Here is a 24,923-nt window from a genome sequence, read left to right as displayed (position 1 = left end):
TACGGCAATTTTCATTTTAAAGACTTTACTATTTATTTACCAATTGGCAATTTTACAATTTTTAGAAATATTCACTAATTTGAGTTAATGTGATTTCTGGATTCACAACAAATGCCCAATTTTCACGAGCAAAGTGGTATAGGTTGGAATTACAGATCCTCATCACCTACAAAAATTAAGCCTGAAATACTTTAGATTGTAAGGAATAAATACATTCATCTTTGATATTTTTTTAAAGCATGGTGCACTGTTCTAACAAACTCAGAATAGGGAGCTGGTCATATATATTCTATAAGCTAAGTAGAAAAAATGTACCATTGGTACCATTCAGAGATATTCACTAACTTTAACCTTAGTTTAAATCCCAGCACTCCATATACAGTTTAAGGCTGGCTGAATTAAGTTTATTCTTCTGTTCGTAATAAAACCAGCAAATCTAATAGAGCTCATTTTATGGAAGATGATTTACCAAATGCTTACTCTTCTTAACTGCTTCCACTGCAACATGGCAATGTATCAGATCTCCAGATCTGCATGAGGTTATAATGAGATATTTCCTCCAAGTACCTAAATGATAACCTATGAAACCAGGAAAAGTGATATTACCATACCCTTAGAGTATAATGATGCTTTCAAAAAATGAAGGGGAACCTTCAAACTAAGGATGAAGCATATGTAAATGAAAAAAGAAAACCGCTGTAGATTGGATGTAAAGATAGGCAGATTTCACCTGCCCTTTGCTTATATTCTCATCCAATCATCTTGCTAACTCAGGGAGACTTTGCTTGGTTTAGTCTAGCTCAGCAGTTCCCAAACATTAATTGTCACATCCTCCACTTTGATGGGTTGTCAGAAGAATGTCTCCATGCCTTCTTGCACCTCAAAGTTGTATTACCACCATTTCAGACCTCTCTCCCTCTTATTCTATGCTTCCCCCCTTCTTCTGCTCTTCTTTCCCTCTACTTTATTTATTTTTTCTTTTTTGTATATACTTTCTTTTGCTTTTTATACACCTCTTCTATCTATATATTTGTCTATATTTCTTTTACTGGAGATGAGCATGGGGGACAGGCAGCAGCAGAAGAAGGAAGCACAAAGGGAGCAGGTGGGAGGTGTGACAAGTGGTGGTGGTGGTACAGGTACCAGGGGATGTAAGCACTGTAGGGAGGGATGCTTACATGGGGGCTCAGAAATGGGGGAGGCAGTTGGGAGTGAAGGCAGGGGGGTGCAAATTGGGGTGGCAGCCACCTGGAAGGGCAGGCAGGAAAGGTATAAGTTCCAGGGGAGAGGCAGATAGTAGGGGGACATGTAAAAAAGAGTGGGGGCCATGCCAATTGACCATTCCTAAGTGCAGGACCTTGCACTTGTCCTTATTGAACCTCATGTGATTTCTTTTGGTCCAGTCCTCTAATTTGTCAAGGTCTCTCTGAACGCTATCCCTATTCTCCAAAGTATCTGTTAATTCCCCCAGTTTGGTGTCATCTGCAAACTTGCTGAGGGTACTCCATCCCATATTTCCGCTCGTTGATGAATGTACTGAACAAAGCCAATCCCAGGACCAACCTGTGGAACACTCCACTTAATGCCAGCTGCTAACAAGACATTGTGCCACTGAGTACTACCCTCTGAGCCTGGTGCTTCCAAGATAGGCAGCTATGAGGCTGCCACATGAATGAGAACGTCCAGGTTCCCAGCAATAGGAATGGAAAAATAAAAGCCCTGAGAGCCTCAGATGTAACAAGCTATCTCAAGTTTTCCAGGCTTCCAGTGTTCAGCGATGTATCATTGTATCCATAGCCATCCACTGCATACTATGCAATACATAAATACATATCCATGTATTGCTTAGTATGTATATGCAGCAGAAGTCATTGGTCTTTCCTTACTCTCCTTGCTCTCATCCTTTTCTTTCCAGTGTATTAGAACATCGTAAAGCTGGAAAAGTCTAATGACTATATTCAGACATAATGTCCTCTGACTACATTCAGACATGATGTCTTTTGGAATTCCTCAGAATGAGAAATTACAAGATTTGGATTTTTTAACACAGCTAGAGATTATGAGACATTCTGGCACCATCCTGGTGGATTTAATCAGTATGTTGTATTGGAACATGGGCTTTCATTAGGAATCTGTTATAAACAGGGATCCTGGTTTTCTCTGATAAAAAAAATCCCCAATTTTTGGGTTTAAAAAAGTAATCCAAAATCCACATTTTTCCATGATCAGAATGAAACACCGTTGTATGTGTTAGTCATGTTTCATTTTAATTATGGAAAAATGTAGATTTTCAGTAACTTTTTTTTAACCTGAAAATTGAGGATTTTTTTTATCAGAGAAAGCCAGGATCCCTGATTATAAACCCTTCAAGATTTCACATTGACCTGTTTCTTCAAATATATAATCCATGTCTAAGGCTGCTTACAGGTATCAAAAAACAAAAAGAAAAATTGCATGTTACCAGAACAAGAAGCACATTAGTTCTACTCAGCTCCACAGTATCTGTATAGATTGGGCACTTCAGTGGGACTTTTGGTGCTATAATAGCTGATTCAATCAGCTATCAGATAAAAGTGCCCAAAAGCACCACTAAAGCATCTGATTTATACAGATATTGGGCAAACTGAGTTGAATTAACTCTGGGCATGAACTGGGCTGTTTTGTTTTGTTTTTTTAATTTCTGTAAGCAGCCTAAGTATCTGTCCTATACTTTTGGCACCTATCCCTTAGGTAAAGAATAAAAAATCATACTGAAGAAATGCTTCTTAATATAAACAATTCAATGTTCAGGCAACTCAAGCACCTGAGCAAAAAAAAAGAGAGAAAACAGAGGTTTTTATAGTGTCTCCAGAAAATTAAGAAACCTGGGTTCTGGAGAAACAAGAGGGAGTCAGTTCCAAAATGAGGACCTACCAGAGAACAGCATGATGGCTGCTCCCTTTCATTTACACTAAGAGAGCAATAACTTTAAGTTCAAACACAGCTTTTGACAGAAGAATACTGAGACGTAATAATTTAGACCCCAAATAACTTCAGACTTCTACTCAGAATTACTGGAAACTAGGACAGGTCACATAACATGCTCCCAACAGGCAGTGCTTTAAACTAGAAGAGGAACTGGGTCTGTTTGACCTGGCTCCTCAGCATCTGTATAGTTTGCGCACTTCTGTGCGCACTTCTGTGCTTTTATCTAATAGTTGATTCAATCAGCTATTAGATAAAAAATGCCAAAAAGCCCCACTGAAGGTCATGAGCTATACAGATGCTGGGCGAGCCAGGTCAAACTGACCCAAATCCTCTTCTGGGATGCACTGTGCTTTGTGTGGGGGCATGCTAGCTGAAAGTAAAGAATTGTTTTGTTTTGTTTCTTCATGTCTGTAAGCACCCCAAGTTGTAGCATTCTGTAGAAAGGTCCTGCAGGGTATAGCCAATTGTAAAACAAAGTATTGCAATCTAATTACAAGATGTCAAAGTTATGGATTATTGCATTAAGGCTCACATATTTGAGAAAAGTTCTCATTCTTTTTGTCAGGTATGGATTTTTTTTTTCCTTTTTGAAAAAAAATGTGTTATTGGTCATAAACAGTCCTTGGACACTCAGGAGCAGTTTCGGATCTGTAGGCCCTGGAGATTACTCACCATTCATAAAAATGGTACTTGCTCTCCCTCATTCAAGGTTGCTGATATAAATTGTATTAATTTTTCATATTGATTCTCCAAGCCCATCAGTACTGTGCCTATCTTGTCTGGTTTAAGATGTAACCAAGCAACTCATCCAAGGCTGATGTTCATCTTGGCACTGGTACATTTAGTAAAAGCTCTCAATTAATCACTACAATATTATTTTGTCCTGGCTCCCAGTTCCTGGCTTTACTGAAGTCCATTTTAAATTCACTTTATAATGTTACTAAATCACACATGTTGTTTGACTTGCAGGAACCTCCTTAAAAAGATGGTGGTTTTTATGTGTTTTTGCTGCATTTTTCCATACTTGCCTAATTACAAGTACCTTGAGATTGAAAAATTAAAGTACAGATTTAAAAAAAAAAGTTTTAAGATCATTTTATTTTCTTGATTACAGGCCTCTAAATTTACTCCAATTATCTCACTTTATGAGAGCAGCTTGCTGCTCACCTTGCCATCCATCTGGCTTAAGTTACTTCCCAAACAGAAAGAAAGTCACCAAAATCTAAGAGAAAACATTTGATATAGTGCTGTAATTTCATCAACTTCAGCTTTATTGCTTTGACAAAATCCCTGGGAAACTTTAGATTAATCAAAAGATCTGGTGGTGTACTCTCTGGAGGAGACCAGCAAACTAATATAATGACAAAGAAAGCTTACTATTGCTCTAGTGAAAAGAAAAGAATAATCCTACTTCCTGGCCTGTTTTCTTAGTGTCTGTAATTGAACTGCAGAGCTTCAGAATTTTAGTTGTAGCCATAAAGGGCATTGCAGCAGCATCTAGAATTCTAAATTGTTGGCCATTTTGGGGGTCTGGAAGTCAAGCATAGGAAAAAGTAAAGGAAAAATGACCGAAAGCACTTTGTTTATGGATAACTGAATACACCCAGGGCTTAGAGGCAGTCATCTTGATAATGAGGATCTCATTTTTGGCAAAGTGAAACCGGCAACCTCTAACAAATGTAGACATATAATACACTGAAGAAATGCTGCTTGTGCCTCTTTCTATGAGATATGGTGCTGTTTTAAGACCATAAGCTAACATTCAAGTATGGCTTGGCTCTACCCACATTCATAGCTTTGTTGCACAAACGGCGGTTCGTTCCCTGGAGGCACGCAGAGATCACAGACACACATACATCAGTCGGCACTTAAGGGTCTATTTGCTTGCAAGCAAAGGTCAGAGCAGAGCTAGATGCTCAAATTAACTCTGACCCTTGATTGTGTTTGCAAACGGCATTTATCTTCTGAAATCTCCTGGGCGCGTGCGCAGACACAGAAGTTCTTGCAGCTTACTTCTATTTCATACAAACATACATGTAATTACATCATCACATACATCGCATGTATAGTATAATTAGTTATTTGAGTAGGGAGGGCGGAGAGGTAAATATGCAACAGCTAATTAAGCATGCTCAATGCCACAAGGGGTCATCAACAGTTCATTCCCAAGGCTATGCAGTTTCTGTAATCAGCATGAGAAAGACTAAGGAGGATGAAAGAAGAACCTTGGACAGTGTTCTTTTCTTATCAAGAGCAAGATGCAAGCTGTGTAATTCTAACAGCTTAATCACAAGCTCAATGAATTGGACTGAGGAAAACAGGTTTGTTCCCAACTTGCTGAGTGACCTGTGTGACTTTCCTTCTCTATGCCTTAGTTTTCCCATCTGTGAATTGGAGATAATACTTACCTCATTTGTAAAGAACTTGTAGCTCTTCGGATACAATATACAATATAAAAAGTTTTACTACCTCACTCTTTGGCATTAACAAAGAGTTATGGAATATTTATTAATCCTAGGAGCGGGAGAGACAGGGTAGACATATACCTACAGCCTAGACCCAAGTAATACCAGAGTCAGAGTTCTTGTTGCCTTCTGTGCAAAAGTCCATTTTGAAGAAAGGATAACATTGCATTGAACTACGTTAATGAATGTTTAGTGGCATCTATTGTTCTGCAACTACACATACCCAGAAATGCTGCTGTTTTGGTTGCTCTAGGCATGTCATCTGTCATTTCTGTTAAGATTTGCAAACTAGGTATTTGCTTGGCATTTAGGATGCCCAAGGGCCCAATCAAAGAGTGTGCTCAGAGTATGCTTAACAAACTCCAACATCACTTCATTTGGCCTGAAGCCACCGCAAGCTTTTAATTTGAAGACATGGACAGGAAGCACAGTGGTGATGCTGCACATTTTTTATGTAAATAGTCTAACAAGAAATAATTTTCCAGACAGTAGAAGACCTGAGTTCCAGGCCCTCTTTTGCCTGTTGATGTTCAAATCCACAGTTTCAACCTCTCAGGAGAGAGTCACTGTGTTATAAGTATAGAGGCATACCATCTGTCCTTCTTGTTGAAGCTGTGTCAATGCTCAGAAAAGAATGTGAGTTTCTTGTGGCCAGAGAAAAATGTGATGGCTCATTGCTCCATCTGGGGTTCAGCCTCTGGGGAAAGAGTCCAAAAATCCACCGGTCCATCTTGACCTCCATATCTGGGGAGGAGACACCCCCCTGAAAGCCAGTGATTAGCCAATATTCTGACAGGAAGCCAACCCCACCCCAAATGCAGCCTTAAACCAGCAGGACAGTAGTATACTATCTATAGATAAAATCACCTGGTAAGCTTGGAGCCTGCCCTAACCTTTGAACTCTGTTTAGACTCTTGCTCCTTGCTCCTTTGCTCTTAGTATTTGTGTCTGAATTCTGATCCTTGGCTTACTTCTACTGTGATTCTCAGCTCTTGACTCTTTTACATTGCCTTGATTCCAGATTCCTGATTCTGGTTTCCTGCCCATAGCTAAATCTTTGGCTCCTACTCTGGCTTCTTAAACTGACTTGATTTGTGGCTTCATGACTCTAGTCCCCTGACTTTGGCTAGTTTCTAACTATATCCTGGTTATCCAAACTCTAGCTTGACCACTGATTTCACAGTGGTTGTGGCCTAGTTCTTACTCTTTGCTCTGAATAAAAGTTCCTGACCTTGGGCCTAGACTGCCCATGTTCTGGTCATAATAGGAAGCAAGCAGGAAGGATTGTAATTTTGGTGCCTGGTGAAGCATTAACTCAGAAGAGGAATCTGGGCTGCAAAGACAGCTTAGGCACTTTATCCCATGACTGTTGAATAAAAGGCACAGATAGTCCTGAGGATCAGTAATCAGAACCTGCAGTTCTCTTTGGTGAATGGTTCCCTCACATTCACCAGTGTTCCTCTTGTGTTCTGTTCCTACTAGTATAAATTTGTATTTCCTTCTAGGTGCTTTACTTCAAATGGGCAAAGGCTACATTTTCAGTTCTAGCTATGTTTTAGAGCTCTGCTGCTCTTCAGTCACCCGCTAACTTATTCAGGGTTTATTGGCTGTGGCTAGAATCTATGCCTAGGTCTTCCTGCAATCATCAAACAAAGCCCTTGAGAATTAAGATGTAAAGAAGAGATGGGAAAGAAATAAGGAATCACACAATATATGCAGGGAAAGTACCAGTTACAGGTTGGTAATTTTCATTATTTGGATGTGGACATACTATAAATTATGCTTCTCTCTCTTACAGGAAAGTGGCATCTCGGGATGAACTGTGTCACCAATGATGACTTCTGCCACCACCCCCTCAAACATGGGTTTGATTACTTCTATGGGCTCATAGTGACCAACCTTAGAGACTGTAAACCAGGGCAAGGCAGCGTATTTGCCACAGGGATTCAAACTTTTATTACCATGCCAATTCAGTTCATTAGCCTTGCCCTAATAACTCTGGAATTGCTGCATTTTATTGGCCTTCTCAGAGTATCACAAAGAGCCCTAGGCCATGTCATTTTGTTATCTACAAGTTTTTTGGGAATTTTACTCTTTTTCTTTTATAATTTTCGATATCTCAACTGCTTCTTGATGAGGAACCACCAGATTGTTCAGCAACCTTTGTCCTACCAAAATCTTACTCATAGGTTGACAGAAGAAGCTGTGCAGTTTATAGGAAGGTAGGTTAGAACAACCATGTTATAATTTCATAATACCATATTCTGTCATAGTGCTGCTTCCACAGGGAAGGTTAAAAAGGGGGTCATGATGGAATGTCAACATACTTCTCTAATAGGTACCAAGAAGTGAAAAATAAGTTAATCTTAGTGGAAATGCACCATTTTACAATACGATTCATGTGGGGCACAGCTGTACTTTCACCAGTGCATCCGCAGGTGGCAGATAGTGGAATGACCTTCAGGGAAGGCTAGCTGTGAAATAAGCAGGGGTAAACTCTGACAAATAAGTAGTCATGGACCAAGCAACACCACCACCACCAAGATGTGGTAAGGACAGAAAATGGCACTGCTTTCTCTCCTGAAAAGCCACATATATCTTTTGACAGTGCTGTGATACAGCAAATATAGATTGCCACTTTAATAAGCCTGCCCAGTCCATGGCCATGGGTCCACAAGTTCTCAACGGCAGAGCAAGCAGAATAAAATGTTAGAATCTCAATGGCTGTAATGGCAGATGAAAACTACAGTGGAACTACATCCCCAGTTTTCCTGGTCTCTTTGCCATTGGATCAATATCCCATACTGTCAGGAGCCATGTGGAATCTGATGTGCAGCAGCCTCTCCATGATAAAAGAAGTCATGCACAGGCATCTTCCATGAAAACAACTTTTCTCAAGCACATTCCTCAAGCCCTTTGGCAACCAACTAATGGCAATGGGAGCAGGATTGTAAGGCTTGGTACATCCTAGTCATGAACTGGCATGAAGGTGGTAGTTACAAGAAGGTCATCTAGCACTTGGATGAGGCAGGAGTGGAATTTGACAGCAGTAACTATGATTGAGCAGCCCACATCAGGATCCACTCTGCTCACCTGACATGGGCAGGGGCTAGAAAAGGTGCCCTGAACATAGCCTGTCTAATACAGCATTCTGTATTTCTTCCTGATTGGATAACCATGTCCAGTGGGAATACCTTTACTATGGTCAAAAATACCAACCAAGACACAATCATTTTCAGGACATGGAACATCAGGCCCCTTTCAGACAACCCTAACAGTGAATGCCCAAAGTGCCACACTGCACTCATGGCCCAAGAACTCAGGCAATACAACACTGATGTAGCTGCATTTAGTCAGACCCAGCAAGCAGGAGATGGGCAACTCAAAGAATGTGGAGGTGGCAATACCTTCTTCTGGAAGGGTAAACAGGAGTGAGAATGCCAAATGCATGCCTGTTCCAACATAGTCCTGAATCAATGTACACTTAAACTTGATCTAGGTTAGACCACTGCATGGAACTTTAGTATAGTTATCTGTGCAGCCCCAGGGCTGGAAAAGCCCAGGCGCTGGCCCCATCCCTAAGGCTGTGCTTTTCTCATCTACTCCCTGGCACTAGGCTATTTTTAGAATCCCGCAGCCCCTCACCGCTACTCTCTCAGATCATCCAGGCCCCACTCTGAATCTCCTATTCCAGTGGTTTATCAACATTTGAATACTGAGAGCTGAGGAAGTAAGTTTTGATGGGGGGGAGAGGAGAGGGGCAGAAGGGTAAGTGGGGGTAGACTTGCTGTGGAGGGCTGGGGTACTAAAATTAGCCCCTGGTCCCTCCCAAGCTTCCGTCCCCCTGAGGGCCCTGTGAACTCCCTTGATCCTGCCAAACTCTCCCGCACCCGAGCAACCCTGGTGGATCCCACCTGCCTCCTGATCACTTCCAGAGTCACTGCCTGCTCCCCACATTTCCCCAATGCCTCCCACAGATCACACCAGGATACCACAGACACTGTCTCTCCCCTTCACCCCTCCCCCCGATCTGTCCTTGGCTCACACCTGTCCCTCAAAAAAAGCACTGGGTGGGGAAAGTGGCACAGAACAAGTGAAAATAGCATGCAACAAAACAAATGAAGGTTTGGTCCTCCAGTGAGATACTCTGACTGCCAGCTAGAGCATCTCTACTACTCCATTTGTGCCCTTTCTGCTCCAGCACGGCAGAAGCTGAAAGGAACTGGGCAGGCATAGTTTGCCCAAAGTGGGACAATGTGCCCTGCAACAAAGAACACATGCAGGGGCATGTGGTGTGGCAGAAAAGTAGCAGTACAAATTTGTGCTGCTACTATTTGTGCAACTGCAAGTACACACCCCTCTACATCTGGATGCAGCCATTGTGTCCATATTTTGTGGTTTGACCCATGAATACAAGTATAAATATGAATGAGCTTGGTGTACTCTGCCATCATCGCTCTTTTCTTTCTTCAGTATGTTTGAAATGTATTCAGGAACTGTGAGTCTTGAAAACAAGACGATCTCATGTATCCCATTTCCCCCCCCCAGTTCTCCCAAATGTGGACCTCTGATCCATCACAAGCCAGCTTGCCATGCTTTCCCATGCACCCTCCCTCCCCCCTGCTAGTCTCTACATTTTGACTTACCTTAGCTAGAGTTACCATTTTTAATGTGATCTAACCCTCCCCTCCCCCCCCCCAAAATATGTTTGTACTTGGCCATAAAATCTGCTTCCTGGCAAGTCATTTGTATTTTTTTGCTGTAGTGGCAGAAGATTAACCCTATTTGCCAAGTCATGCTCATTGTTTTCTGAGAATTATCTATACACACCAAAAACTAAACCTAAGATATGTAGCTGGAATGCTTTGGTGTTTACAGTGAAATAAATATTTATCAAAGAAAAAAAGGTCAGAATTACTAGAAATCAAATCATGGTTTCCCTAAGTGTAAGGTATATTATATTAAATTTATTTTATCCCCCTAACACTTAAACTTGAAGGCCCAGAGTAGTAGTAGTAAAAGTGCTCATTATAAATAAACATAAGTACCAATACAGAAAAGAGGGTGGCACCGCTAAACAAATAAACAATAAATGGAATGGTGAATTTGAAAGATTTTGTGTTTCACATCAGGTTAAAAAAGTTGTTCATACTTTCAGCAGCTGAAACTTAGATGTTTTAAAACTGAAAGTTCTCTTTCAAATTGTATAAAAGCAATAGCAATACATTTTTGAGGGAGTTGTTTATGGAAGTATTCCAGTTAATGAAACGAGAGTTAAACTGTTATTGTCAAATCTCCCTCCCACCTACTAGCTGTTGGGTCATTCCACTTCAAGGTCACAATAGAAACAGTTGGTCATGATTCCCTCAAAGAGGTCTGAACAAGATAAATAGCTGCCTCTGATCTTTGGAAGGGTATTAATAGATGCAGCTCTTTTCTGTCTGGCAGTCAGCTGCCAATCAGAGCTTCTTGATTTGAGTTGACAAATTATGTTATTTTTGTGCCTATCTATATTAATCATTGATTTTAAACTTCTTTACTTAAGGTAGGTCTTTTGTTTCTTAATGCCTATTCTTTTAACTGAACTACGTCTCGAAAAAAGCATTTTTAACGGGCAGGTTGATAGTCACCTTTACCAATACTAGTTTATATCTAACACTGCAATAATATTCTGTGACATTAGAGACTGAAATTAGATATGCAACTCAAATTGACTCCTCAATATTAAGAGCTTAAAAGTAATATTTATAGCTTTTTAAAGCAATTGAAAAACTATATGAATAATATTCTCTATTATTTTTTCAATTATCTCTATCACTAGTGGTGATCTTTGTTTTGCAAAGCATAAGTAACCACAATAATTTTCCAAACCTAAAAGGATATAACATCAAATATAAGAAAGCAAGTAGATTCCTGGTAGAAATTATCTTTAATGAAAGCTGAAGAAATATTGCACTATAAATGTTAAGAAAAACTGCCCCCCTCCAAGCTACTTAATACAGTGGCTTTTCTGTGTAGATAATCTTTAATGATGGTTTTACCCTACAGAGTATATTCAATGCAATATTTTACAACTAAATATCAAATATAATTACGTAAAACAATGCGAAATATAACTTGTAATAGTTATACTTGTTCTTGGACTTGCCACAAACATTTTTAATTTGACTTAGAAAAGGCCACTAAATTATTTGCTACTTACAATAAAGCTCCAAAACTTGAGTGTTCACTTTTATTCCAACAAATGACAAATCAAAATGGTAAAGGATGGCACTAAATTACAATGCCATAAATTCATTTATATATCTGTATCTATATCCAGAGGCAACCCAAGCAGGGCATGGGGCCCAGGGCAAATCAGCCCATGTGGGGCTCTGCCCCATTGTGATCCCATGGGCCCTGGACCCAAAGAAGCTGCTGCCACCATTGGCAATGGTGGTGGTGGGGGGGGGGGGGTTCCGTGGGGTCCAACAAAGTGAGAGGCCCAGGCAGTTGTCCCAATTCGCACCCCTTACGGATGGCCACATCTATATCTATAGCTATATCTATACCTATATCTAGATAGATATAGATATATAGATAGTATTTTTCTATATAACATTTTGCTCACAAGTTTTTATCCAGCATTTTACCAAAAAAAGGAGAAATATAGGCTTGTATAGAGTTGAAGACAGTGAAAAAAATTAAAACTAAAACCTGTGGATCACACACACTGTCTCTCAAGAATGGCAGATGGGAGAGAGAGCTCAGCTGGGGAACCTTTCTCTTTAAAAACCTGTCTCTTAGAGAAAAATCCAATTTATGTCAGGCATTTGACTCAAGACTCCATGACTGATTTCCAAATCAAATTTAGAAGTAGGGGTGGATGACTCCCCTCTTCCACCCCCACCACCTAGTTTTCAGCTTAAAACATTCAAATTTTCAATTAAAAGTTTAATATCAGTAGTTTCTGAATAAACAGGCTTGTTTATTGCAAAAGCTTCTTGAAAACCCAATTGTCTGTTAGAAGGTAGTTTTGAAGAGAAAAAAAAATTACTAGCCCTTGTCAATATATATACATGGAATTTGGTTCAAGGAGAAGGGAGAGATTTTGCCACATAATACCCATCAGAACAGACAGAGCCAAGGTGAGAGGAAGGACACAGAAGCATACGTGTACTGCAACACAACGGATTTCTTTCCATGAGAGTAAAGTATGAGTATTATGTGAATCCCTTTTACTAAAGGGCTTATGACAAGAATTGCCTTTTGGGACTGATGGAGCAGTCTCAGCCCAAAAGGTAAGAAGCGAGTTACATTTTTCTCCTTAACAGATACACTTACCAGCTCTGTAAGGAACTAATATAGCTTTCTGATTTGAGAGATTAATACTATTTGTTTTCACAGTAAAAGGAAGTGCAAATACTAAGGGATTACTATTCAATGCAAAACCCTCATTCCTTTATCATTGGTGTTTTAAAAGGTGTCAACTTACATATGCTTTTCTAGAGCTCTATTGGTTCGCTGAAATTTTCACGATCATGAAGTCAAGTAATCTTCATTAATATTTGAAATAATCCTCCCTAAATTCTAATGCCAAAAGTGCTCTAAACGTTCCCTTTACAACCTGCTCAAAGTGATTAGAGATATGGAGCCAACTGATCAAAACAGCAAAACTCACAGCCCCACTCTAAGTTCAGTTCTTCCCTTCCTTTTTTCTTTCATATTGTAGAAAAATCTAATGAAAAAATGGCCTAAAATGAAAGAGGACCTGTTATGGTTACAAAAGAAAAAATAATCTACATTCTTAATTATTTATATCAGCATTGAGTGGCTATTCTTTTTTTACTCAGGGTTTTATATGGATATTTATTTTCTTTGACCTCTGTTTCTTATACTAACCTTCTGTAAAACTCCAGTATGCTGAGCTATCCATGAAGGCAAATTAGGTAAGAGCTTGCTTTAGTTCAAAAACAATGTATCTTTAAAAAGATACACTGTTTCAGTGCTTCCTGGTAGGGTCACACAGAGAGGCTCTATCAGTAATGATAAAGAAAAAAGTGCTTGCAATTACACCCTTTTATGTCTCAACTTTAACACAGTGCTTGTAATAATATTTTGGACAGGTATAACAATAGGCAAAGAGATGGGTATTCTAAGTATTTAAATTTGTATTTGGAAACAATATAGTACATATTTAAAAAGGGGAAGAGTGTTGTTTCAGAATTGATTTTAGTCTAGCAGCTATATGCCATTTCTTCTGTCCTGTAGAAAAGACAGCATTATTGTAGAAAGACTTCATGTTATTGCTAATACTTTATTGCTGTGTGCTAAATAATCTTCTTCTGTTAATATTTTCTTCTTTCAGGAATACTGATACACCATTTCTTCTTTTCATGTCCTACCTTCAAGCCCACACTGCTCTATATGCATCAAAATATTTCAAAGGAAAGAGTAAACATGGCTTATATGGGGATGCTGTGGAAGAAATGGACTGGAGTGTAGGTAGGTAGTACATTAATTGAAGTGTTACTATTGCTTAAATAATTTCTGAGGCATTTCTTTAATCTTCACTGGAAATCTGTGAACATTCCCAGAGTCCATCCCCATTACAAAATGACTAAATATTTGTATGCCTAAGTGATTAGAAGCTATTTTGTAAAATATAGTAACATTAAGACTGCATGTATTTTGTAATATGGTTCAGTCAACCTAACAAGTCAATGAAAGTTTAATATAGTGTAAGTCACCAATGGGAAAGCAGTCATTAAAGCCTGGGTTAAAGTGATTTCATAGGGCTGTCATCAAAAGAATTTATGATAAAATAACAGTAAAATCTTATTATGCATTGTTATTGATACTGTTATCATCATAAAAATATATGAATAATTCCTATTTATTGAAGAAGTCAGTTATCTGGGGGATGTAATTCTATGGACACAGTACAGCCAAAGGCCAGTAATTCACCTTATAAGGTAGTGACCCTCTCAGCTACCAAATACTAGAGAGCAATAATCATGAAATCCTTCAGTGGTCCTACTTTATTTCTGGGCATATGGGAATGACTTTCCATTTCTGGAAGTAATCACCTGTGAAAACAACTCAGAAGTTCATACTTGAAACAATCAGGCTGAAGTATACCAGTACTGAAAGATAATGACCCTCCTGTCTTCCTCCTCCCTACTTACCCCAGAACAATTTTGGTTTCAGAACAGTCAAGTACAAAATTGCTTTCTTTGAGCAGGCAATATTTATTAAATCACTAAAAACAGATTCTTATCACAGTTTAAAATGTGTGTATAATAATACATTTTCAGACAATGCCTTTTGATTGCAAGCATGTACAGTTCAATTTCATATGTATTTCTGTTTATAATTAGGACCAAGAAATTCTATTACAAATGTCAAGGGATGAATGGGCTATAGTAATCCTTCAAAACAGTACACAGAGAGTTTGTCATATACTTAAAGAAATATTGTCAAAAAGAAAGGTGGAAAGAAGCTCTTGAAGGAAGAGAAATATTTTTGTGAACAGCTGAACCTGCATTAGAGTTCATGAGAGTAAGGAAAACGTATGCAGCTCCTTTGTACATTCACCACTCATTCTGATGGTCTGGTTTATTACCATTCCTGAGTTGATTGTCTGCTACATTAGCCTTAGACTGCCTTATAGGTCCTGTGAGAATGCTAGGTTCCCAAGTTGCTTATTTGTACTAACATGAAAAAAAATTAAATGGTGCTGCTTTCTCTTACGTAATAGGAACTACAAAGAAAACAGGTAAGAGAAAAGATTTTCAAAGGAACACAAAGGAGTTATGTACCTTTTGATATGGGCACACAAACTATTTATTGCAGTGTAGAAGGGAGTGGAGATTTATGGCACATTGGCTGCTCCACAATATCTTCCCACATCCATGTTCTTACCTCATGTTAGACCAAAACATCGAACCATGGTAGCATGGCCACTTTTGAGAGTATTAGAGTGTGTCCCAACGAGCACTCACTTTTGGTGTGTGGCACCTCAAACCCATTTGAGGTGCCTCAAACTGCACATGACACAAGTGCACCCACTCACCGCACTGCTAATTAACAGCATAACCCTTTTTTTTGACATCTGGAGATCCTGGTGTCAAAAAAAATGCTGCTAAAAAAAGCAGCACAGTATACGTGTTAACAGCATGCTGGCCAGAGCCACTCTCTAGCTGCCAGCCAGGCTCCAAGCACCTGGCTCAGTGTTGCTGCTCCCCCAAGAAGCCCCTAGAACCCCAGGTAAGGCTTCTGGGATCAGTACAGGTGCTGGCCTCAGTCTCCCTTACCCCACCCAGGTCAATTGCCATGCACGGGAGCATGCATGCAGGGGCATGCCCAGGGACAAATAGCAGCAGCACGAATATATGCTGCTGCTATTTTTCCCACAGGAAATGTGTGCACTGGTATGTGTGCATTTGTTGGGATGCACCCCTAAATTACAGTGTTTTACCCTGAGATAAGAGCAGTTACTGTGGAGAAACTGATGTTGTAAATCCCTGTTTGCTTTTACCAGGCACCAGTCATACACAAATGCCCAGCCCACTGAAAAAGGCACCTAACTCCCAGAGGCTTCCTCAAAAATTCAAGGCAAAATATGTCCAAGTAAAATAGATGTGATTAGCTAAGGATGGCATTGTATTCCCTTCTTTATCATCTAAGGGTGGTCCCTCTTCTGAATATCTAGACCAGGGGCACTCAACCTTTTAGCCGCATGGGCTGGATGAGTGGTGTGAGGCTTGTCTGCAGCCTAGCTCCCCCATGGGGTCAGCATGCAGGGTTGAGTCTGACACATATAAATCAGGACCCTATCAGCCCCCCTAGCAACCTGGCCCAGCTCCACACACCCAACCTATCCTGCTTCTGTCCTGACTACCCAGATTGCGGCCTGCACTGCCTGGGCCAGTCCCCATGTGCCTAGATCAGGACCTGTAAGCCCAGATCATACCTCACATTTCTGTGGCCCCATGCACCATCAGACCAGCGCTATCATGGCCTTGTGCTGCATGCTCAGATCTGGCCTCACTATTGCCTTGGCCTTGCTTGCCTGATCTAGCATGCATGCCCATGCTCTCTGACCCACAAGTCTGGAAATCTGTCACCAGAGGAGCAGCAAGTAACACTGCCAGTATTCCCCCCACAGTTCAATTTTTGGACCCAAGGAGAACCTGGCAGGATGGATGACACAATTCAATAGCCTGCAGGTTGGGAGTCGAGTAGCACTGACCTAGACAACCTGTTTCAGTTGTCTACATGATTTTCTTAAAACTCAGAAATGCCACTTATGCACAGGTTGGCTCTCTATTTCTGGATGTATCAGGAACTGTTCATGTTGACCCAGGAAGCCAGTTTCAGGGGGAGTGCCAGAGAAGGAACTAAGTAATAGCTGATCTCGGGTGCAGTGGTTATAGAGTTGCACTGGGAAATTTGAACAATTGAGGTTCATCCCCTCTGGGTGAGGGTGCCTTAAATGTAGGTCCTCTGGCTTCCTAAGTCAATGCTCTAGCCAGACAGTTATTGGTGCAAACTCCACCCTGAAAGCCCCTGATGCTATGTTCCTAAGTCTCTCTGATTGTGGGTTGTGGTTGACTGATGTACATGCCCAGACATCTCTTATTTGTAGTCTATGCACTCAGGATACACAGCTAGGAATAGGATTCCTACCTTTGCCTACGATTCTTATCTCTTCACTTAGATGACCATAAATGTTATGTAGATCAGTGTTTCTCAACCTGTGGATTGCAACCCAAAAATGGGTCTCAAAGGTGTATGAATGGGTCACAAACAAACTTGAAAATGGAGAAATGTGCGGAACCATGGCCTTTTCCTTGCAGGCTAGTACAGCTCCAGCCTGCCAGGAGCTGTTTGCCCTCCCCCCGCCCAGCCTCACACTGGCGGGGGGAGGGGGGGAGGAATAAGGGGCCTGAGTGGGGACTGGCCACTGATGTTTACAAATGGGTCCTAGTACAAAAAAGGTTGAGAACCACTGATATAGATAACTAAAACTGGCCACTTAGATGACTAGGAAGGAACTGGAATGCTACCAAAATTTGTCTAATATCTTGCTAATTTCATTGTCCAGCATGTTGTAGGTTCTGTGCTGAAAAGCATAAATAATGTTAGCTGGAACAGGTGGCCTGAAAAAAATTAAAAGCTGCAGACTTCCTACAAAAGGAGTAGTCACCTACTGTCACCCAAATGTAAATAATTAGGTATACACAGAGACATATGAAGGGAAAAAACACCAGAGATCTCAACTTTGCACAAAATCTTTAAATAGAAAAACGCTCTGGGTTTAGCATGGCAAATATAAAATATAGAAAACCGCATTATAGCACAATACTGAAAAGGACCAAATTCTTATAGAAAAGGATATACTACCTTCATTGAGTTATTTGAGAAATGCATGGCACCTAAGGTACAGTATGCACAGTATCAGGGATGTTTTGTTGTTTGGGGTAATGTGCCTTGTGGGGGGGTCATGAAAGGAAGGGAGAAAGAACAACAGATGTTCTACAGTTGTGCCTGTCAGATTCCAGAGATCAAGCATTTCTTTCAAAATCAGAAGCATGAAGGTGAATGAAAATTTCCTGATTTGAACTCAGGATAAAAAAGATGTTCTTATGGCACATCACAAAATTCAAGTAAGATGGAAGAATCCCTGTTGAATCCCTCAGACAGAGAATCTTGAATCAAGGAAAATTCTTTCTGGAAAGTTAATTGTCTAACTCTTAGTAATGAATCTTAGTAAAAAGATTTCAAAGAAAAAATAATGTTTCACATGGGAGCTGACACAAAGGCAGGTCGATGAAATGCTCTTTTAAATATTTCATGTTTGTAGTTTGTTAAATTGGTAGGTGATGATTATGATTACATTCTATGTCACAAACACTAAGCCCAGAGTCTCAGGATAAGCTTTGAGACAATATATTTCTACTGTTCTTGCATATTGATGCATATGTAACGGATTTCAACATTTAAAGAATTTACAGTTATAATGTCACTGCATATAACATGCCCCAGAGGGTTATAATCAGGCTAGTTAACATTTTAATTTTGTTTCAATGTAGGTTAAGTACCTTATTAATGTTATTAATTATACTTCATAGAGCAGGTAGAATAACTTCACATGCTTTAAATGGAAGGAGAAGAGCTGGATCAACAGAATATAATCCTTTTCTCTCTGTGTATTTTTCCCATCTCTTTGTAATAACACAGTAGTGGGTTTGGATTTAATATGGAAGTATAAACAGATATGTGTTGAAATTATTTATGATACAAATTAAGTACCACTAAAAATAAACTACTACAAAGAGTATCAGAGCCCTCTACAGGTTTACATTAGTACTGTGTAAAGATTACACACCATTTCAAAGACTACCAGAACAAGAGTTCTCTCTTCTGTCCTCCTTATAGTAGCAAGGCTACTAAAATAAATTGTTTTAGTCTTCTGCAGCATGATATTTGCATTGCCTAACTATAAGAAAGAGCTAGCAATTGCCATTACTAACAGTATTCTGGCACAACTGATATATTAAAAAAATGTGTGGCTATTACATTTAGCATCCTGATGGTTAATGAGAAAATGCTGTGAATTCCCAAGTGAAATGAAAAATAGGCCATCCCAATCTGTTGCATTAGAAGCAATACTGGGTGCATCTACACATTCATTAATATGCTGTAATTATGGTGCTTTAAGTTTAATACTTGTAATAACCTGTAATAGTTATTACGTCTAGTACTTGTAATAACAGGTACTAATTTAATGAGCTGTAAGCTGCACTACTGTGCATTAGCATCAATGAAAACTTTTTGTGTGATGCTTAATGCACATTAGACTAAATCTACTGTGCATCAGCTCATTAGCATGCTTTTTGCCAGCTGCACTAATGCGCAATAGAATTAGTCCAATGAGCATTAAGCATCTCGTTTAGATCCTTCCACTGATGAACAAATAGTTCAGTATGTGTTTATCATTAAATAGAGGGGGGAAAACAACCTCCAAACTTTGTAATATGTATAGGTTCTATTTAAAAATGTCCTTAATGATATGATATAGTCATTGGAGAAAAGAAAATAGGTGGGTCCTATCTACAATTTGTATGTTGAAACAGACAAAATTATGAAACTGTTAGGAGTCAAATATGAAAAAGCCCTTGATTAACTATGGCAACTCAAAGAAACTACTTCCATTTCCCACTGATGGTAGGAGACTGTGGAAATAATTTTCATTCTTTGAACTACAGAAGGAATTGTATTTAATTATATCGATATTTTCTGGACTCAGACTGAGAAAGTATGTGTATTCATGGGCAGATTTTTGTACCATGGGCATGGTGTAGGGTCAAAGACCAAGATTTTCTAATATTTACTGATTTGGTGTTCTTAATCTGAGACATTTTAGTGGGTAAGATTTTTCAGAAGGTGCCCTCTGATTAGTTAATTTGAATTGGCCCAGGTTAGATCATCAAAAGTACTAACTAAGGGTGAAATCCTGAATTTATGGATTCAGTTTGGCCGGATTTTTATACAAGGCTCTTATGAAAAACGTTATCAAAGATTTTATGGTCTCACTACCCATTCTTATAACACATATTGCCAAAATTCAAACTTCAGACTTCTTGGCCATTACAGTATATGGAAAAATGTTTATCTTCAAAATCTTCATTATTTAGGGCTTTTTAGGGTTTGAACTATAAAGGTCTTACCTTTTCTGTTAAGCAGAACCAGAAAAGAATTTAAATGAAGTAGTTAAGATATGCTGCAAATGTTACTCCTGCCCTTAGGAGAACTAGTTTATAAAATTATATTTCCACTGTGTTTGTTTATTTTTAAGACAGAGTAGAGGATGTGAGGCTAAAGAATAATCTTGCAAAGTGATTCTACCATAAATCTGATTCAGTGCTGAACAAACAGTAAAATGAACAATAGCATCTCCTAGGTAAAGCTGATATTGTTTTGATAATATTGCAAAACAGTTATTTCAGAAATAAAATGTCCTTTGCATTATTCAAACACATTGCTTTCCCCCCTTTCTTTGTGTTCTTATTTTCAGTTTGAAAACACATTTTATCCAATTAATCCTGTATCTACCCCAGTAATGTGTTTGACTACAACATATAATCTAGAAACTCCTTGCTCATGGCAGGTTTATCCCTGCCTAAATTATCTCAGGCAAGTGTTTGCCTAACCTGATCCCCCAAGGGTGGAAATTAGGGCTTGCGAAGCTTCAGTTGCTGATTCGATTCAGCAGAGCTTCGGCTCAATTCAGTGGCTGAGTCTCCAAATCCAAATCGAATCAGGAGACCCGTTAATTTCTCTGAATCAAATCAGTTTGGAGAGATTTGGAATGATTCAGTGATTCAAACATAGACACAGCTTTAAATTTTTTTTCTGCATACCTCAAGGTACCAGGTGGCTCGTGAATGCTGCAATGGTGGGGCGGATGGAATGTCCCACAGGAGCACGGAGGACTCCCCAGTGTGCTTGGCACCAGACCTAGCAGTGAACCAGAAGCATTTCCAGTCCACTTCCAGGTCCACTGGGGAGCACTCAGGCACCCCAGCTCTGTGACTGGTGCCTCCTGGGTCTGGTAGAGCACCCAATGGCTGATCACTGAGCCGGGGGACACAGGGTAGCCCCCAGTGCACTCCCTAGCAGAACTGGAAGTGGACTGGAAGTATTTCTGGTCCACTTCCAGGTTGGTTGCCAAACTTGCAGAGGGACCTGAGCACTCCTGTGGGACACTCCAACCACCCCAGAATCACAGCATTCACGAGACATGACTGGTACTTTGAGGTATGTAGAAAAAACATTTAAAATTGTGTCTATTCTGTGAATCAGCATCAAACCTTCAGATTCAGCCAAATCAAATCGGGGACAGTGATCCAAATCAACAAATTGAATCACTGTCCCTGATTTGAGCCAAATCTGAATCTAAACCATTATGGAGCCCATTTCACACACCCCTAGTTGAAATTCCACAACTTTTCTAAGTAACCTGCTCCAGTTCTTTACCACTCCTGTAGTTAAAAATTTCTTTCTAGTATTCAACCTAAATTTCTTTTATTCTAATTTAAGCTCTGCCTTGCAACTTTTACTGTTCACTGGGTACACTAAGACTATCCACCCTCTTTGTGGCAATATTTTTTTTTTATTTGAAGACTGTTATTGAAACCTACTTCACTGTTCTGTCCTCCAGACAAAATAACCTCAAATCATTCAATCTTTTCCTGTAAGTCATGTCTCTGATCATTTTTATTGCTTTCCTCCTTTTAGTCTTCACTGGGTGTGTCTACACGAGACACTTTACTGTGTGTGTAGACTAATCTCCCCCTGGCTGCTGTATAGGGCCAGAGCTGGGTAGGAACAGCCTTGTACCCAGCTGCTTCCATGTATAGCAGATTGGTTGCCAACAAGGAGTACATGTAGATGTGCTCACTGTTAACAATTTTGATGCAAATCTTGGTGTGTGTTGGGGGTCACCATTTGGCCTAGATGTGTTTTAGCATATTAACACCTTTTCTCTTTCCATCCAGCCTGCCAGAGATTTCCCAATGAAAATGTCCTTATGTATATTCTTGTGAACTCTGGAAAACTGAATTCCTGTGAATACATGGGACTGAACTCAATAGTCCAAGAACCACTTTCTAGACCCCCCTGCTTCCTCTGTAGGTTAGACACGGGCATAAATCCCCAAGTCATCTCAATTCAAAGAAAATATGCTGAGGATTAGACACAGTGAATAAAAATAATTCTGTTTGGAAGTGGTGTGTATATGTATGGATTATTTTTACTGCTTCAAGCCATGGAGTTTATATATATATATATAATTTCCAAACTGGATTATTTTTCCTCACTGGGTCTGATCCTCAGCATGTTTCCTTTGAAATATACAGAGGAAAACTTGTCAGCTTGTCTCCTTAACTGGATGGATTCATGTAAACGTGTCATTAAGGTGCCTTGACCACTCCGCTTGTTCCTATATATATCACTTCCAAACTGGATTAACTACGTGTTAAACTACAAGCAGAGGAAGGGAAGGTCTGGCAAGTGGTTCCTGGACAACTGAGTTCAGTCCCCTGTGTTCACAGGAAGTCAGTTTTCATAAGTGTTCACAAGAATGTCTACTCCAACATAATTTATTGTGCTGTACAGTTCTGTAGCTTGAAGCAGTAGATTTGAATCTGTGCAATGCCACAGGAAGGTTAGTTGCTATGTGGGCAAGGCAACATATAGTTTCTGGTTGAGGGTTAGTGTGCAGTGAGCAGTACAATATGTTTAAGCTCATTGCTGCCAGGCACAGTAAATTTTCATTCTATACACGGTCTATATAGGTCTGTAGGTGGAAGCAATGCCTAGAGGAAACTTGTCAGCTTGTCTCCTTAACTGGACGGTATCATGTAAACATGTCATTCTGATGCCTTGACTACTCCACTGGTTCCTAGTTATTTTCACTGCCAGTTTGAGGCATGAGTTTCAGAAATATCTTTGGCCCAAGCTCAGGGGCATCAATAAGCATGTTCACAGCCAAGGTAATAATTGTTTTTTCACAGTATATGTACTCCTTTGCAGCAGTTCAACTCACATCGTCAGAATGAAGCAGAAAGAGCTTGGTTTAGGAGGTTTGGCTCTGAGATAGTGGCAGGGTACACAAATTACACTTATTGAGTGGTAAGCACACAGGAAGTGCTCTACAGCCATAACCAAGCAGATGGTCAGGACACATCGAGCACTGTAGAAATGGTGGATAAGATAATGGTCTAAGATAACCCTGGATGGATGTGGTATCAGACTTTAGCACTGTAAATTATGAACATCTTTACCACACCCCATTGTGACTCATGGTATGTCACATTCCTTCAACATCCTGTGGAGCACTGCAGCACCCCACTCACCCCACTTCATGGGGCGGTGGTCTAGCCTAGGCCAGAGCTCATCTCCTCTTCCCCAGTGCTGCACTAGCCCCACCTCCAGGGCTCTTAGTGACCTAAGGTATTAAAGCCCCTGTTTCCAACTCCCACCCTGCTTGCTCCCTCTGGCCAGCTATGAGCCACTGTCTGGTATTATTGCTCTGTGTGCGGATTCCATCTACCCCATCTCGGCACTTGTAAAGATTGCAGCTTTCGATTAAGTCCGATGCTGTTTGTTGGACATCACATTCATGAAGGTGTTCATCTTGTAGAGTGCTGTTTTGTAGCATCCATATCCAGATCTCAGTCTGTTCATTTGACTGCAGTTCTCTGTCAAGGTCATCCCTAATGGGACACTTATTTGGTATTGGTATAAAACACTGCAGGAATAGATTTCAGACTAGAATACTCTGAATGATCATTTAATTTCCATTCATCCCACCCCTTACCTAAATTTAGTGCAACACAAAAGGCCACAGTACCTGACCTGCTGGGCTCTCCATAGGCCTAGAAATCTGACAGCAGGAGAGCAGTTAGGGTCTGTCTTCTTATATCACTTTGTCTAATGCCCTAATAGAGCCCTAATAGACAGCACTAGCAAAATGAGGACAAAACCGGACCCCTGATGTGGGGGGTTGGAATGGACAGGGGAAGGGGGGTGGTACACAGCCAGTCTGGGTTTTGGGGAGCAGTGTCCATGACACAGGGCCAGAGGAGCACATTGCTGGAGACCCATGGCCTGGTGCCAGGCCGTGTGCACTCGAAGCCCTCCATTCATACTCATCTGATGAAGGTCTTCCAGTCTACAAGGGTGCAGAGCTAGTCAGCCAGGGCTTTGTGTATCCAGACAACCTGCTTCGTGTGGGGCCGGGGTCACCAACTTCATCAGGGAGGGAATACAGGCATCTGGGACACATGCACATGAACATACACACACATGCACATAAATATATGTAACCCGGACGGTACTTTAAGAGGTACCCCCTCTCCAATTGAAAGGATCAAAGCAGGTGCACAAGCACTGTGGGAGGTGTAGGGACACCCCCCCCCCATAGAGCAGAGCCAGACCACAAGTGGGGACTTAACCATATACCTTTTATATGAGAAAAAAGTACTGGGAACATAACCAGTATAAACCAGGGGGTATAGAGAACAGTACAATGCCCCAAAGGGGCAAGATTCAACAAAGGTTAGATACTTACAATCATAGACATATTCATCCAGTTGACAAAAGACGGAGTTAACCAATATGAAAAACACAAACAGCAGAACAATAATACTGGTTGGTGAAATATAAAAGGCACAAAATACAAAATGTCAAATGACAAGGAATATAGGGTCTAGGTACCTGGAGAGGGAGAAGGGCAGAAAACACAGTGGCCCCTTTCCACTGCAAGAAGAATTTCTCCCTGTTAGTTCACTCACCCCAAGTCACCCAATGTGGGCCTTGAAATTGCATTTCCCCTGTGGTAGGCAGAAACTCTACCACACAGCCACCAGTGCAGCACCAAGCTATGAGGGGTCTTGACCTTCCCAGAGCTGCAGCCTCATGTTGAGCTGGAAGTAGAGCTGA

At 40.3% G+C, this 24,923-nt stretch overlaps 1 protein-coding gene across 1 annotated transcript in view; it reads left to right on the top strand.

The window, feature by feature from the left end:
• The window catches only part of STS (steroid sulfatase), a 179,677-nt gene that overhangs the window by 49,108 nt on the left and 105,646 nt on the right, over positions 1–24,923 (top strand). The window contains exons 5-6 of the mRNA XM_090064043.1: positions 7,231–7,654; positions 13,780–13,916. Of these exons, the coding sequence (XP_089920169.1) occupies positions 7,231–7,654; positions 13,780–13,916 (561 nt within the window). The remainder of the gene's footprint in view (positions 1–7,230; positions 7,655–13,779; positions 13,917–24,923) is intronic.

This window comes from Crocodylus siamensis, chromosome 1 (genome assembly GCF_052110815.1).
Source record: "Crocodylus siamensis isolate JL-2025a chromosome 1, ASM5211081v1, whole genome shotgun sequence".
NCBI classification, from domain to species: Eukaryota; Metazoa; Chordata; order Crocodylia; family Crocodylidae; genus Crocodylus; species Crocodylus siamensis.
This window is presented reverse-complemented; position numbering and strand designations above follow the sequence as displayed.